General features: G+C 38.4%; 1 protein-coding gene across 4 annotated transcripts in view; it reads right to left on the minus strand.

Moving 5' to 3' along the window:
* Nucleotides 1–15,019, minus strand: part of Nebl (nebulette) — a 403,483-nt gene that overhangs the window by 45,103 nt on the left and 343,361 nt on the right. For 2 of the 4 annotated variants that reach the window (XM_023704950.1, XM_023704949.1), the window contains 5 exons: nucleotides 14,685–14,777; nucleotides 13,041–13,145; nucleotides 11,884–12,055; nucleotides 9,523–9,615; nucleotides 8,211–8,360 (listed from right to left, as the gene is read on the minus strand). In XM_023704950.1, the coding sequence (XP_023560718.1) occupies nucleotides 8,211–8,360; nucleotides 9,523–9,615; nucleotides 11,884–12,055; nucleotides 13,041–13,145; nucleotides 14,685–14,777 (613 nt within the window). The remainder of the gene's footprint in view (nucleotides 1–8,210; nucleotides 8,361–9,522; nucleotides 9,616–11,883; nucleotides 12,056–13,040; nucleotides 13,146–14,684; nucleotides 14,778–15,019) is intronic. The other 2 variants (XM_023704952.1, XM_023704953.1) reach the window with 2 other exon arrangements.

The raw sequence follows: 15,019 nt of genomic DNA on the forward strand, positions 1-15,019 counted from the left end.
AAAAAAAAAAAAAAAAAAGAAACAGAATTTCAAAACATGATGATAGGAAATCAACAATGGTTATTATATTGCAAATTGTTATCTTGGAAGTCATTCAGATTTCTAGCTATAAGCGTGTAAAATTGGTCAAAAAATTAAACATTGACTGTTCCTTTAAATAACCAATAGAAATTAGTAGCTCAATTGTTTCTACTATCCTGTGTGTATGTATATACATATACCTTTTTCCCTTCCTTCTTTCTGTTTTCTTTTCCCTCATCCCAGTTGTTCTTTCCTTTTCAGCAGTTTCATTCCCTTTCACAATTTCTATTGTGCCTTTCCAATTTTATTTACCCTTTCAGTTCCTGACACTAGGGAAACAATGCCATGTTCTGTAAACCCTGCACATCAGATTCTTTCCTACCAGCTCCCAGAGTGAATTAAGCCTGCAATGAAGAGACCCAACTTACTGCCATGTCTAGGTAACTGGTCATCTCAACAACCTGTGAATCTTTTGAGTAAGTCCTGACGAGATTTGACTGACCTTGTCAAACACAAAAGTTACATTTCTTCTTGCATAGGTCTTGCTTTATCTTGGTCTTAATCATCCAGCAGAAAAGTATAAAAACAAGGTATAAAAAGTAAAGCCATATTAATATGCTGAGCTGCTAAAGGCTCAAGTTAACAACTTCTGACATTGCCAGTCATGCGGATAACCCACTTCTATTATAGACTACTGGACTATATTTGATTACTTTGCTGAATTCATATAGCTACAATATATGAATGACAGTGGAATACCCACCTCTAACAAAAGTAAATAAAAAAGGGAGATATACATGAAAGTCCATTTTGTAGTGGAAAAAAAAATATATATATATATCTGTATATACGAAATAATTAGCATAGATATAAAGCTACATTCTCTTAATTCAATGAGAAGAAAGTTTTGAACTAATAGTGTTTAGACATGATATCATGTCTGCATCTTGTACTATGCATAACTATTACAAAGAAAACAATATGCAATGTATTAATTATTGTAACTGTCCTGCCAACCTGTTTTGAAATTGTCTCACTGCTACTTCTTTCTCAATAAAATTCTTTAAAAAAAAAAAAAAACTTGTGAATCTTCTGAAGATTCATGTACCAGGGTTACTTTCAATCAAACCCTGTTTTCAGCATAGGTTGTGCTCAGCACTGACCACACTCCGATTCTGGAGTCTTGTTCAGGTATAGAGACAAAAAAAGATCCTGGTCATACATGTATCAAAAAAGTTTATATAAAGTTTCCAATGTGCTTTGTTCCCTCTTATGCCATTTTTCTGACCAAAACACTATTCTTCCATTTCTCTATTTGGCTAATTCTAACCCTAAACAATACTCCATTGTAATGCCTTTGTAAACACAATGTTTTATAACCCTGGCTCACTCACCAGAACATGAATAATTCTTGGGAGGCAATACCTGTAGCTTTTATTAGTGTGTTCCCAGCATTCCAGATACATGGGAAAGACTAGATAAATGCATGGGGAATGAACAGACAAGAGTCATCGGTACCAGTAAAGTACTAGGGGTGTCCTGCTTCCTAACCGGTGCACTCCTCTCTTGCCACCCTATGGATGATACACTGAGAGTTCTAGAAGACATGAAAGCATTTTTATATCCTGGCCTCTTTTACATACATATTACATTGACACAGTACTATAAGCATAGCCTGGCTCAGCCGGTTTAACTCCACAGAATTCAGAAACTTGCTTTCAGTCACTTGAGGCAGGGCTATATCACCCCAGTAAGACTCTTTCAGAGCAAAATTGGAAAGGGCAAAAGGTTAGAAAACTGAAAAATGTCTATTTTGAAAAGTACATCTGGTTTTCATTCGCCATCACACCCTACGGCCTTTTATGCTCCAGAGGAAAAGAGAAACACATAAAATACCTGAAGCCAAACTGAATGCAAGTTCAAAGTGACGAGGGTAAACACCGGCTGAGGGTAAACACTGGCTGAGATTACAAACACACAGAGCTACAACAACAGAAAACTGCAAGTTAAAGGAAACCAAAGAAATACAAAGTAGTACCAGGAGGCAGATACACATCGCAGATGCACGGACTACAGACAAACACCAAGATCAAAGGAAACCGCACAGAGAAACAAGCAGAAACCATCAACGGCATCCGCAAATGAGGGTCAAGCATATCAAATGAAAAAGCAGTTAGAATACACTAATATCAAAAGGAAATAAATATAATTTCAAATAAAACTATTCAAAAGACAAAGACCAAAATTGGATGAAGTTTAAGTAAAAGTCTCTTTACCAAATCAAAGCAACACAGTAGAAATGTAAAATGAAAACCCTTTGGTGACTTAATCCATCAGATTTGACTGGAAAGTAAAGGCAAAAACAAAATGATCACATAGGAGAAAGAAAATATTCAGCCGTCAGAGCATGATTTAAAAATATGAGGAAAAACACCTAATTAAAACAATGATAAACACATAAAAAATGCTTAGATGTTAATGATCAGGAAAACCAAATGTAGATGATGAAAACACTGCACTTTTGCCTCAAGGAAATGAGCCAAACGTTTAATTTTTTTGGGTCCTAACAATCAGAATTTAGTCTACCTCATATGAATTCCCCAAACTGTATCTTTCATAGCTACTCAGTTACTTAATCCATGAAGTCAAACAGATCATGTTCCTGTCATAAATAATCCTCATTACATAGGAGAGAAAAGAAAGGAATTGATTTAAGTTTCAGGCACTTAGCTTACAAAAGCACAAAACATCTCAGGAAGCTTCTTATTCTGCACCCTCCTTGTCACAGATGTCAAACTGAACCAAATCAGATGAAATAACTCCCTGAGGAACCAGAGCAAGTAGTGAAAGTTTTTAAACTTGAGCCCAGTGTCCCCTGCTCAACGACACTGCCACACAGGTCACCTCCACAGCAAGGAGACAACCAAGTGGTACATGACAGCTTTGAGGGATGGAACACGTTATCATACAAAATCCTAACCTAAATGTAAAGAAATTGACAAAATCTGGAAGAAAACGTGATATTCTTATATACTCAAGGACATTTTCTTTTTCTTTCTTCATCTTACCAAGGAGTGCTATCACAGATTTTTCAGTGTCTCAAGAGTTCAAACAAATGCTTGTGATTGACTGTCGCTGCAGAAGACACGAAAGCTTCCCATCAAGTAGCTGTCATCACAGTTAAGTCTCATTTCAGCCAATCAATCAGCACCTCCTTAACAGAGCCCCACAGAACAGACATTTCAAAGGGGACCCTACATTTCAAAGCTCCCCAGAAGTCAAGGAGATTATGTCTTCTTGTCCCCAACAGAAGTTGGGGGTTGGGGGAGGCCCTGGTAATGTTTCTACTTGAAGCTGGCTCTTGAGCTATACTTTAATGTTATCAAAACATATCAAAAGTATAAGAAATTCTTTTGAAGTCTTCTACAAAAGAATATTGTTCTACAAAAATAATTACACATGCATGCGCATGCACGTGTGTGTGTGTGTGTGTGTGTGTGTGTGTGTGTGTGTGTTCATTCATAGTGGTGGTTCTAGTTTTCAAAATATTAATTGAGTTATTTCAGTCCATCACAATCCCTGCTGAGAGCTTATTCCAAGAGCTGGAGACACAATAGAACAAAAGGTGCCAAAGTCTGTGAGCACACAATGCTAAAGACCTAGCCTAGCTGGACAGAGATGACATCACACAAATAAATGCATGCGCACTATCTCAGGTGGCAGTGGGTCCTGGGAAGGGACAGGCCATGGCAGGAGCGTGCAATTTAATCTCTAGTATTTGGAGAGAGCTGCTCTCCTAAAGGATCACCAGAGCAGAAACAGGAAGAACTGTGTAGGACAAACAGCTGGGGGGCAGGGGGGAGTGTCACAGTCGGGGGGTGGGGGACAGTGCCAGGAGCTGTCTAACAAAGTCAGAGTAAAGGAAGGAGACTGGGAAGAATGGGTGAGCTCCTGAGAATGGTGAGAAATGAACTCAGAGCAGCAGCCAGGGCCCAAGATCAGATGAGGGCTATGCAAGCCATGGTGAGGGTGTTGGTCACATTCAGGAGAAAGTGGCAGCAGAGAAGTCAGGCGATTGCACCTGGGTTTTGAAGGACTGAGGGCAACATATGCTATATTGGCTCACTTATTATTTTTATCTGAAGTCACCTGAGAGAAGGGGACAAGGAACCAGACTTTAGATATTTGTGCCATGGTAGAGCTGATGAGGTATGTGAATGGACTGGAAGCATAAATAAAGGATAAAAGTTGACAACATCTCCAAGGAGGTTAGCTTCACTGTCTACAAGATCGCAGGCACTATTTAGTGTGATGGACTATCTGGTTACCACCACTATAACTTTAGAAAAGACCACAGGGGGATCTTCCTTTCCTGCATAACCCTTAAAGATGCCTTGGTAGGGGTGTCCGTCCCATTCCAAGGCTGAGAAATAGCCTTGATTACCAAGGACCTGCAAATGAAGCTGAATCTAAATAAATGAAGTCCAAAGGGACATTCCTACTAATTTCTACAGCTCCAATCTATCTCTCAGTAATATCCCTGGAAACTTATGGTCTTAGTTCAGCTCTTCATTTGTCCTCTCAGCTGTTTAAAATTTGCTATCAGTCTAAAAGTTCTGAAAGTATCATGCTTTGGTGATTTCTTCAGACTTTACTGTCTTATGTAGACCCCCATGGATGTGTACAATGAATATGCCTTTCTTGCTCTCCTCTAGCTGATCAACTCTGGTATTAATTGGATTCCTTGATGAAAAGCCAATAGCCCATTTACAACTAAGAGCAGGACGCAGGAAACCTCGGTCCCCGCATAGCACCCAAAGGTCACGCTTCTTCCAAGAGCTGGAGACACAATAGAACAAAAGATGACAAAGTCTGTGAGCACACAATGCTAAAGACCTGGCCTAGCTGGACAGAGGAGCCAGGGGAGTGGCTGGGCACAGAGCAGCAGGGGTAGAAAGGAAACCAGTCAGGAGGTGACCGAAAGGTGCCAATGTGAGATGGTAGGAGCTGATACACAGCAACAGCAGAGAAGGGGACAAGGAACCAGACTTTAGATATTTGTGCCATGGTAGAGCTGATGAGGTATCTGAATGGACTGGAAGCATAAATAAAGGATAAAAGTTGACAACATCTCCAAGGAGGTTAGCTTCACTGTCTACATGATTGCAGGCACTATTTAGTAAACTGGGAAGCCCAGGGGAGCAGCAGCTTTAGAGAGTGAGCATGGAGAAGGGGAGGTGGTTTTGACAGCATTGAGCTTAACACATCCCTAGTTATTTGAATACAGACATTAGGTGTCATTGGCAGACAGGCTTTCCTTCACTTAAAAAGAATAAAATCAGGAGCGCATTTCCACATACCTTCAAGTTTACTCAAAGGAGCATGGATGGCTTGCGGGTATGGCACTGTTTGTTTTTATGTTAGAAGCCTTCCTAACATAAAGGCACATTCTTAACTTCATACTTCAGTAACTTCAGTTTCAAAGTCAGGAAATGTCACTAAAGACTCAGCGTCTTAGCCTTGTAACAAGTGACGACAAATGACAGAAACTTATAAATGCCTCCCGCGAGTCAACTTTTCTTTGCGAGGCATTCTTTGAGTCACAAGCCATCTCTGCCTGCTCAGAATCTGGCCCCTGCTGCCTTCCATGAGGTCTGAAGTGATTTTACTTTTTAAATGTTCCTCTTCTTTACACTACTCAATTCCTAACATAAATGCAAGAATTTTTATCTACACTTTATTTTAATAGACTTTTTTCATTAGATTTGCTTTAGTATTGGGTTCTCTTGCTAGCAATAGAATTTATTTATTTTTTAAAAATGGATTGAGTGGGGCCAGGGAGATAGCTCAGAAGAATAAGCACTTGCCTGGCAAGTGCAAGGGCCTGAGTTCAATCCCTGGTTCCGAAAAAAAAAATGGTTTGAGAACAAGAATACAAAAAATGCTGGATGTGATTGGACACGCCTGTAATTCCAGCACTAGGAGGCTGTTGCAGGATTTTCATATGAGTTTAAGACCAGCCTGAGCTACATAATGAGTTCAAAGTCAGCCTGAACTACACAGCAAAACATTTCCTTAAAAGAAAAAACCTCAGTGGATTCTAAAATCTTGACAATGAGCATATAGTGTGATGGGCTATCTGGTCACCATCACTGCAGTGCAGGGAGGCAAGGCAGTTGTAGTAGGTGGCGCCGAATTCTCCCCCCAAGGTCATGGCTCGGATGGTGACTTCAAATCTACCTGCGCTGCAGGCTCTCCTCAGTGCTCTGCTCACCCACCTGACACCTCCACTCAAATGGCCCAGTGGCGCCTAGTCACAATGTCCCATTCTGTCAGCTGCATCTTCCCCCTAGAGCCCTGTGGAATGTTCACTCTTCTAACATTCACATCAGCCCAAACCTCCCTTCCCTGAAATAACTTCCCAATATCAAGGCCAGATGGAGCTGCCCTGTTGAACATCTTGTAACCCCCGTCTCATACGCCCATCCAACACTGCTCACAGTCGATGTTACTTGTATAAACATCTGCTTAGTGTCAAGAGTTCACCGTCAGATGCCAAGGCCCGTGCAACAGATGTATCTCCCCTTTGCTCATTGCCATGTGCGCTGCAGATCCAAGCTTTTGGCTGGTATACAAAGAGCACTCATCTAATGTTTGGTGAATAAGTGAATGAGCACTGTGCTGGTGTATGCAGATGGGAGGGAAAGACTGGGGGGCAAAGACCCTACAGCAGTGATGGTGGACCTCCTAGAGACCTAGTGCACAAACTGCAGTGCAAAGCCCACTTATTTATTGTAAAGTGCCAACACATGCCAGTATGGCCCCTGTGTGCACTGTGAACCGATGCTCTGCTGTTGGGGTGATGCTGGGGCCGCCCAACTCATGTGCTCTCTGCAGCACACGTGCCGTAGGTTCACTACCCCTGCTCTATGACATTTAGCACATGGGAACAAGATCAACTGCAGTCTTCTCAACTAGGTAGTATTAAATAAAGTTAACTAAAATCTGTGCTTTGGGTGTATTTATCTCACCAAGCATCAAGATTATCCTGTACATCCAAAACCAGGAGGACCCTGAAGGAAGAAATAAATCAGTAATCCCAGGTTAAAAATCCCTAAATTACTATGCCTTTCATTAGATAACCAGATACAGAAAGGGAAGGTCTCTTCATATGTATTTCATCTACAATAAAGTTAAACTAGTTTATAGCTATTTCTTTAGAATTATAGAGAAAAGACACCCCTAAAAGCCTTCTACCACAACAAGGCCAGCCCAAATCCAAAATGTGCAGAAATAGTTCAAAATATACAGATGATAACTGATGTTATGCTTATTCACAGGCTATTGCAATAAACCAGAAAAATGATTACATATTACAAGGGTTTTCATGGTTTCTTCAGGTCTTCAAGGAACATTACTTTTTGTCCCTGAGCATTAAGTTTCTCAACCTTGACATGTCCAGCATTAGGAACTTCAGCAATGTGACCTTTGTGGTTGACAAGGAAATTCAGGATTCCTGTGCTTCATAATAGAGTTAAAACTTTAATACCAGTTCAGTTTAACATGCTGCAGAATTCACCGAAAGTTCTAGATCTAATCCATACGCTTGGATGCAAAACAGAGGTGAAGGTATAGAAAGGGTGGATAAATAAAAGAAAAAGAATGTTACCAATCACCAGTATATCCCATTTAAAAAAAATTGTATCACAAGTATCACACTTGTCTGCGGCAAGATTTAATTTAGTCTGCATATTTATCAGTGTTGAAACACTCACCAAGTCATGAGCTGTCTCCCTGACCCTTGACCACTCAAATATTACAATAAGATCACAATTTTGGGCCCTTAGTGGAAATCAGATACAAACTATGCAGAACTCAACTTTCCACTGTGACTGTGTGGGTCAGTCTCAGACAACTTGCAAAACAGTTCTCACAGCAAGTTCACAAGCCCTTCTGTTAGTACACATCCACTTGTAGTGATCATAGTGGAGACAGGAAAAAAAAAACTAACATGCAAAAATGCAAATTAGTACCTTAAGAAATTCTTACTTTTTAAAATTTAATATTAAATTTTCCAAAACACCCAGGCTGAATGTTTGTGCAAAGGTGAAAAATAGGTTAAAGACATTCCTGTGAAAGGCACATTAAAAATCAATTCATGTCCTTTGTGAGTGGCTAAGATTTGATACCTCCTTCATCGGATGGTCTTGTAACCTCACTGCAGCATGAAATACTAGGGTAGAGCTCGGAGATTTCTGACTTGTCATCTCCCAGACCTGTACCAAAGGTACTGCTGGAATGGGATTGAGACCGCTGTCTCCTATAGAGACTCACCTTTTCTATATGGGAGGGAAAATATTCAGACATGTCATGCCATTAAGTGACTTACAGAATTACTGACAAGCTTAACATGAAAGAAAAAAACAATCCTTAGTAAGGAACAATCCCAAATCTCACCATTTATAAGATTCTATCCACCTACTCCCATACTTTAGCATGCTTTTGGGAGTGATCAAAAGGTTACTTAACCTTGATTTAAAATCTAGATTTTAAAAGAGATTGGTGCACAGGAAATTGGCAAAAACCAAGGAAACACTAACAAACTCATGTACTTCTATCAAATGGAACACCTGGTTATTTAAAATTTTCTTTCAAGTGTCAATATGTACACAGTATTTGTTGCCTTTTCTTATTTTTAGAAAATTATATAATATGGCTATGTGGATCAAATTAAAGTATTAGAATCTCTGTGTTGGGCACTCAGTTTCATTAACAATTAAAAATAAAACACAGAAGGTATAACAAGAATTTAGTGATATTATATTCTACATTATTTATATCACTTAAGAGAGCTACATAACTATCAAACATGTTCAGACTTATTTTCAAAGATAGTCCAAAAGCCTGAAATGGTGAATCATGTCATCACTTTATGCAAACCATTCATTTTTGCCTTTAATGGCACACATACTCAGCTAAAAGTCATATTTGCTTTCTACAGAAACTGTTCATTTTATAAACCCTCAAAAATCATTCTGAATATTTTTTATTCCCTTTTAAGACATTTATGATGCTGGATAGAAAATTTTTCTACTGTTCTCTACATAATTCTTAAAATCTATCTTTAAAATAGTTACACGTTGTTTCATGAAACAAATCTCTTTAATATCCCAAAAGCTTAGTGCAATCCAAATAAATGCATTTGTAAACCCTGAAAGCCTATAAAATCAGATTCACTAATAAAAAAAAAAAACAAGTAAGCTCCACGCTTCTTTTTAAATGAATATGGGACAAACTAATCTAGGATTTATTATAGAGCTCTTTTGTAAGTTTTGCTTTCATAAATAATTAATGGTATTTTAAAGTGGCCTAGAATTTTTCTGACTTTTCTAATTCTCAGTTTTAAAATTCACATTGCATGATTGCTACAATGAACTTCAATGCTTCACAGTAGTTCCACTTTTAGGACAAAAGCAGAGGAACCCAAAGTGTAAGTGATACCAGAGAGCATGTGCAGACTCCTAGACTGAATATTGTCCTCCAGGGGATCAATGTCGAAGATGGAGCCAGGATCCGTGCGCCACACTTTGAGGTCTTTCACCAAAAGGAAGAAACCAACAAATAAAATGGAGCTTTAAAAATCGGTTCCAAAGAGAGTCAAGCAAAAGGCAAAAGCACAATAACCCACCATGCTAGGAAATTCAGAAGAGAACAAAAGGATATTCACTTTCATGTGTACCTGTTAAGAAAACTTACTCAAATTTGAGTCCCTAGTTCCTTGAGTTGCCATGGCAGACTCTGCTAAGGGACCCATGATTCTTCATACATGGGGTGTACCTAATAAGTCACTATGTGTAGCCCTGTGGCACCCCTGTGACACCCAACCCTCTTGCTGCCCACCCACTGAAGCAGACAAAGTATTTGATAAAAGTTCCTGATGAAGGGTATGTAAGTTATTTAAAGAAAATGATCAAGAGGTAGTTGTTCAAAGCAAAACAAATAAAAACCTTCTCTATATAACAGCAACAAAGACCAGAAATGCAGGCACATGGGGAGCACTGTCTTTCTTCTGAGTACGTGAGCAAGGGAAGCCTCAGAAGACACATTTATCAAAAAGTGCTGAAAGTGAGGCATCCAGCAAGGAATGATGAGGGATGGAATGCAGAATAACAGCACCCTCCTGTTCTTAATGGGCTACAGATTGGTTCACTGTGGTAGTCAATGATCAGATCTACAGTGTCTCCCAGAGGCTCATGGGTAGAAGCTTAGTGGGCAGCCTGTGGAGCAACTGTAAGGTAGTACAATCTTTAGGAAGTATGGCCTTGTGGAAGGAAGTTAGAATACTGGAGATGTGCCCTTGAGATGCTTAGGGGTGCTCCGCAGCCCATACATTGCTTTCTGTTTTTCTTCTCACCTGCCTTGAAGCAAGTAGTCTTCCTCTATCACATGATGTCCTGTGCTGCCACAGGCCCAGAGCCACTAGGCCAGTTAACCACAGCCTGAAACCTCTGAAACTTTAAGCCAAAATAATACATTTGTCCTTTTAAGTGATTTTCTCGGATTTTTTTTTTCTTTTGGCAGAACCGAGGATTGAACTCAGGCCCTTGCACTTGCCAGGGAAGTGCTTATTCCACTGAGCCATCTTCCGGGCCCCTCTCAGATATTTTTGTCACAGTAACAGAAAGCTGATCATATAGACTATGTAAGCCAATGTACCCTCTTTTATTAGAGACAGAAACCCAAATTTGATAATTTCTCAGTTTATCAGTCACCCCAACTAGTGGTATAAAGATCTACAATGACCACCATAGTGTTATACAGCGGAAAAGTAAGAACCTACTTGTGGACCCAATAGTAGAAATAAAGTAAGAGGGAAAATAATTAATAAACTAAAACTGGAGATTTAACTGTCAGTTTTTAATTAATATTATGCAGTATTTATTCTATGCCAGTTATAATTTGATTCATTTATGCTATATATATATGCACATATATTAAAGTAGGTACTATTATTTTCTCTATTTTACAGATGAGGAAACTGAGGCACAGTGAGAGTCAACAGCTTGGTCAAACTTACCCAAGGTTATCAGACTAGTAAGTAGCAGTACCTCCAACAAAAACAAGCAGCACAATTTGTCCTAGCCTGCTTTGCTTAGAAAATCTGTAAATTTGCATTCAATACCTGATACCAAAGCTGGTTCACTGGAGAGTTTAATGTTCATTGAATGTGTTCCACTCTGTACCTTCATGGGCAAATCTCCAAAGAAAACTGAGTATACTTTGAAATAGTAATCTCAAAGATGATAGTTTCTGAATCTAAAATCTAGAGAGTTCTGTGGTTGTGGTTTTCAGCAATGGTCTCACCGCCATGGCTGAACTCTGATCCTTGTCCCTGGGTGAGTTCCCACCCTAATGAGATAAATCAGACCTTCACACTCTCTTGTGACATCTTAGGTCCCAGCAATGAAACTGTCTACTTTTTTGTAGTTTTTAAAGAAAACAGCACAATTCATCCATATAAGTGAAAGTGATCCTTCTAAGTAATAAACCGGGGAAGATGAACAAAGCCACCAACTGCCTAGAAGGTTCTCAATTTTCCAGAAACAATAAAATAAGTTGTTCATTCTATGGAATGACATTAGAGATATTAAGCACAGAGAACTTCCAAGAATAGAATGTTCTGCATGATACCCGGTAAATGCCATGAATGTCATTCAACATGGTACAAAATAACACTTTATCTGTCATCCATCTAGAATCGAGCACCACACCAAACATCTGCTGAGGAGTCAGGTGATCTAAGTAAAAGCAAGCACAATCCTGCTGGCCACATCTGCCACCACTGTTGGACCACCTGCTTACCGACAATGATTCCGGGTCTCCTGTCCATCTCCACCACGTGAGGCTGAACGCCTTTGTAGGCGGCATCGCTGACAACCTGAGTGTTCTTCCTCACGCGCTCTGTCACAGGGTCATCCATGACGGGGGTAAAGCCCCTCCCCTTCGTCTTCTCAAAATCTTCATGGTATTTTACCTGAAAAAAGAAAAGCAACACATTAATGGAATTGAAGTTTCCCAGTTGTTGCTTGTCTCACACAATATTGATAAAATGACAGATGCATCTTGCATACATGTATCTTTTCCAATTATCCCAAAACAATTTGTTAGACCAAGTGCTGACATTTTCACATGTTTGTAATCAGGATGGTATTTCTACTCAAATTGTATATAAATTAGCATATTATTGAGAATTTGCAAAAGAGAATGATTAGAATCTTGGTTGCTTCCTCGAATATGCTAATTTAAATATAAATTAACTTCTTAAGTATTAACTTTCAATATACAATAGAATAATAAGCATTTATCCCTAGTTATTCAAAGCAACTTGCTTAAAATTAAATTGAGAGGTATAGGTAAGGTTACACACAATTTTAGTATATAACTATTAAAAAATCTATAAATATTATAAAACATAGGTTTTCACATGCTTTAAAACTGGATCAGAGCAAAAACTGTAGCAGTCCACAAATTATATGATTCATTTACATTGAATTAGGTACCTTAAATGGTGAAGTTTATGATAGATAACTTAGATCTAATGAAAGCATTTTTAAAATGTATTTTTCATATATTTACAACATGCAAATATACCAAATTCTGTCTGAAAATTAGATGGAAAGAACTCTGGTCAAATGTCTCTATAAAATGCACTTATAGTAATGACATTAGAAATAAAAACACACCAAAACAGTCACAGAGAAAAAGTATTTTATTAGGCTAAATAATTTCATTACATTTCAGTGTGATTAGAAAGGATCCCCCCCCAAAAAAAAAGAAGAAGAAGAAGAAAGAAAGAAATCATGCCCCTGAACAAAACAAAACAAAACAAAAGGCTTTTCCAAGTTTTCATGCTTTGTTAGTTGTCCAGATTAATAGTGATCTAAGCCCATCAATACATTGGGTCTTGTCGTTCCTTAGTAGATTTAAGTCATGAAAAGAATGACACAGTTTCACCCTACCATTGAAATATGGTTTTGTGCTTCTTTAACATGTCTCAGACTAGGCGTATCTAGAACCAGACTTGCTCTACCTTTCATCTGTTTATGATCCTGGGTATATTTCACCTGCAAAATAAAAAAGTAGACCTAATCATAATAGAATAAGTATAATTTGGAAATTACATGACTTTTTTAACTTTTCCAAATGAGTGAAACTTATACAATATTTTTTCAGGTAAGTTTTTCCAGTTATTTTCCAGTTAACATTTCAGTGAATTACATTTTGTTCCAGAACACCAGCCTAAAGATCTTCCTCACAGGCTATGGTGAATACATCTTAATCTTCTTTATCAACTGAAAACAAATGTGTGTAACCAACAGTCACCAGCAATGTAGTCAGTAAAACTGGTTCTCATATTTAAATTAAACAGGAAATATCCAAAACTAAATAGAATTGAAGTTTATTTTCTGTTGTTAAATTTCCCCATTTTCTGCTATAACAATGTTGAAAGGTACATACCAAGCTTCCCTCTATTTTTCTTTTTCCCTCTTTAGAGAATGACAAATAATGAGGAATAAATCTAGTTCTCCTCTTTTTTTTTTTTTTTAATGTATTTGGTACAGATCTCACTGCACAGCTCAGACTTGTAGTGATCCTCCTTTTTCAGCCTCCTCAGCTCTGTGATTCTAGGCCTGTGCTACCACACCCAGTCTCTGTGGCCAGCTCAGCATGCCCCTGGGGCTGGGGCCAGCAACCAAACCCTGGTACCTGTGCTCGTCTAAGCAGGTGTTTAGTCCACTGAGCTATCTCACCAGCCCTAGTTTCCCTTCTAAGCAACCACAGTGTAGAGATACTTTATGCTGACTACACTCAGTATCAGCAGATAAAAACGCCACCAGAGAGCTGGAAATTATGCACCTAAGCACTGATCCCTAGGTAAGCCAGAAATAGAGCCCGTGTTCTCAACACTGATCATTAGAACACTGTCTTTCATGAAGCTAATCATGTGTAAGATCAGAACAACATTTACTGCAGATCTAAAATGCATATGTACAATTAAAAACACAAGTCACAACTTCACGGAGAGAAAGCATACTAGCCAGAGAAGATGCTAATGTGTACCATGCTAACTTTCATGAAGAGCTCAATTCCATATTACGCATTATTTTCCCCTCTAAATCCTTATGTTAGAGTAATGACTCCATTTCCTACTTTGTTTTGCAAAGAGAGCTTTACAAGAAAAGCTCAATAAACACATGAGTAAAATGAAAATTACTGGGGCCAGGGAGTTGGCTCAGTAGAATAAGTGCTTGCCTGGCAAGTGCAAGGGTCTGAGTTCAATCCCCAGTTTTGCAAAAGAAAGAAAGAAAATTACTAAACTTATGTACCAAAAAGACTTTAGCAATTTTGAAGATACTGACTAAAGTAACACAAGTCATTGTTTAAATAAACTTTAAATGTGTCACTCACATCTGGAAATAACTCTGAAGAGTTGCAGAATATTGTAAATTTATACAGTGGCCACTTTGAGCAAGTCATCTGAAATAACGCATGAACTTAACTGGAAATATCACAAGTTTATTCTTACAAAGAAAGAACAGGAATGAGGTAAATTTAAAAGGGCACATCCTTTGTGATTGTCTAAAATAAATAAAACCACTTGCCGAGCTAATGTTTTCTTGATTCTTCTTCACTCTTTCCATTTCAGGGGTTACACTTAAAGCTGTAGCTCTTCCTAGCTGACCTTTATAATATATCTATCATTGCAGAAAACAAAAGGTAGAGAACTATGCATCAATTCAACTAAATAAGAGTCTTAAATTTAAACAACTAATTTGAAGATAACATGCAATACAGTACCCATTCTTAAATTCCTATTACTTTGTCAAATAGTAAAATTCTGTATCATTTCTAATGCTGTTTTTTCATTACTAGTTTGTATTCTTTAAAAAATAAAAAAAGGGCTGGGAAGATAGCTCAGATGAATAAGTGCTTGCCC

The sequence above is a fragment of the Octodon degus genome, unplaced genomic scaffold (assembly GCF_000260255.1).
Source record: "Octodon degus isolate 3935 unplaced genomic scaffold, OctDeg1.0 scaffold00208, whole genome shotgun sequence".
Taxonomy (NCBI): domain Eukaryota; kingdom Metazoa; phylum Chordata; class Mammalia; order Rodentia; family Octodontidae; genus Octodon; species Octodon degus.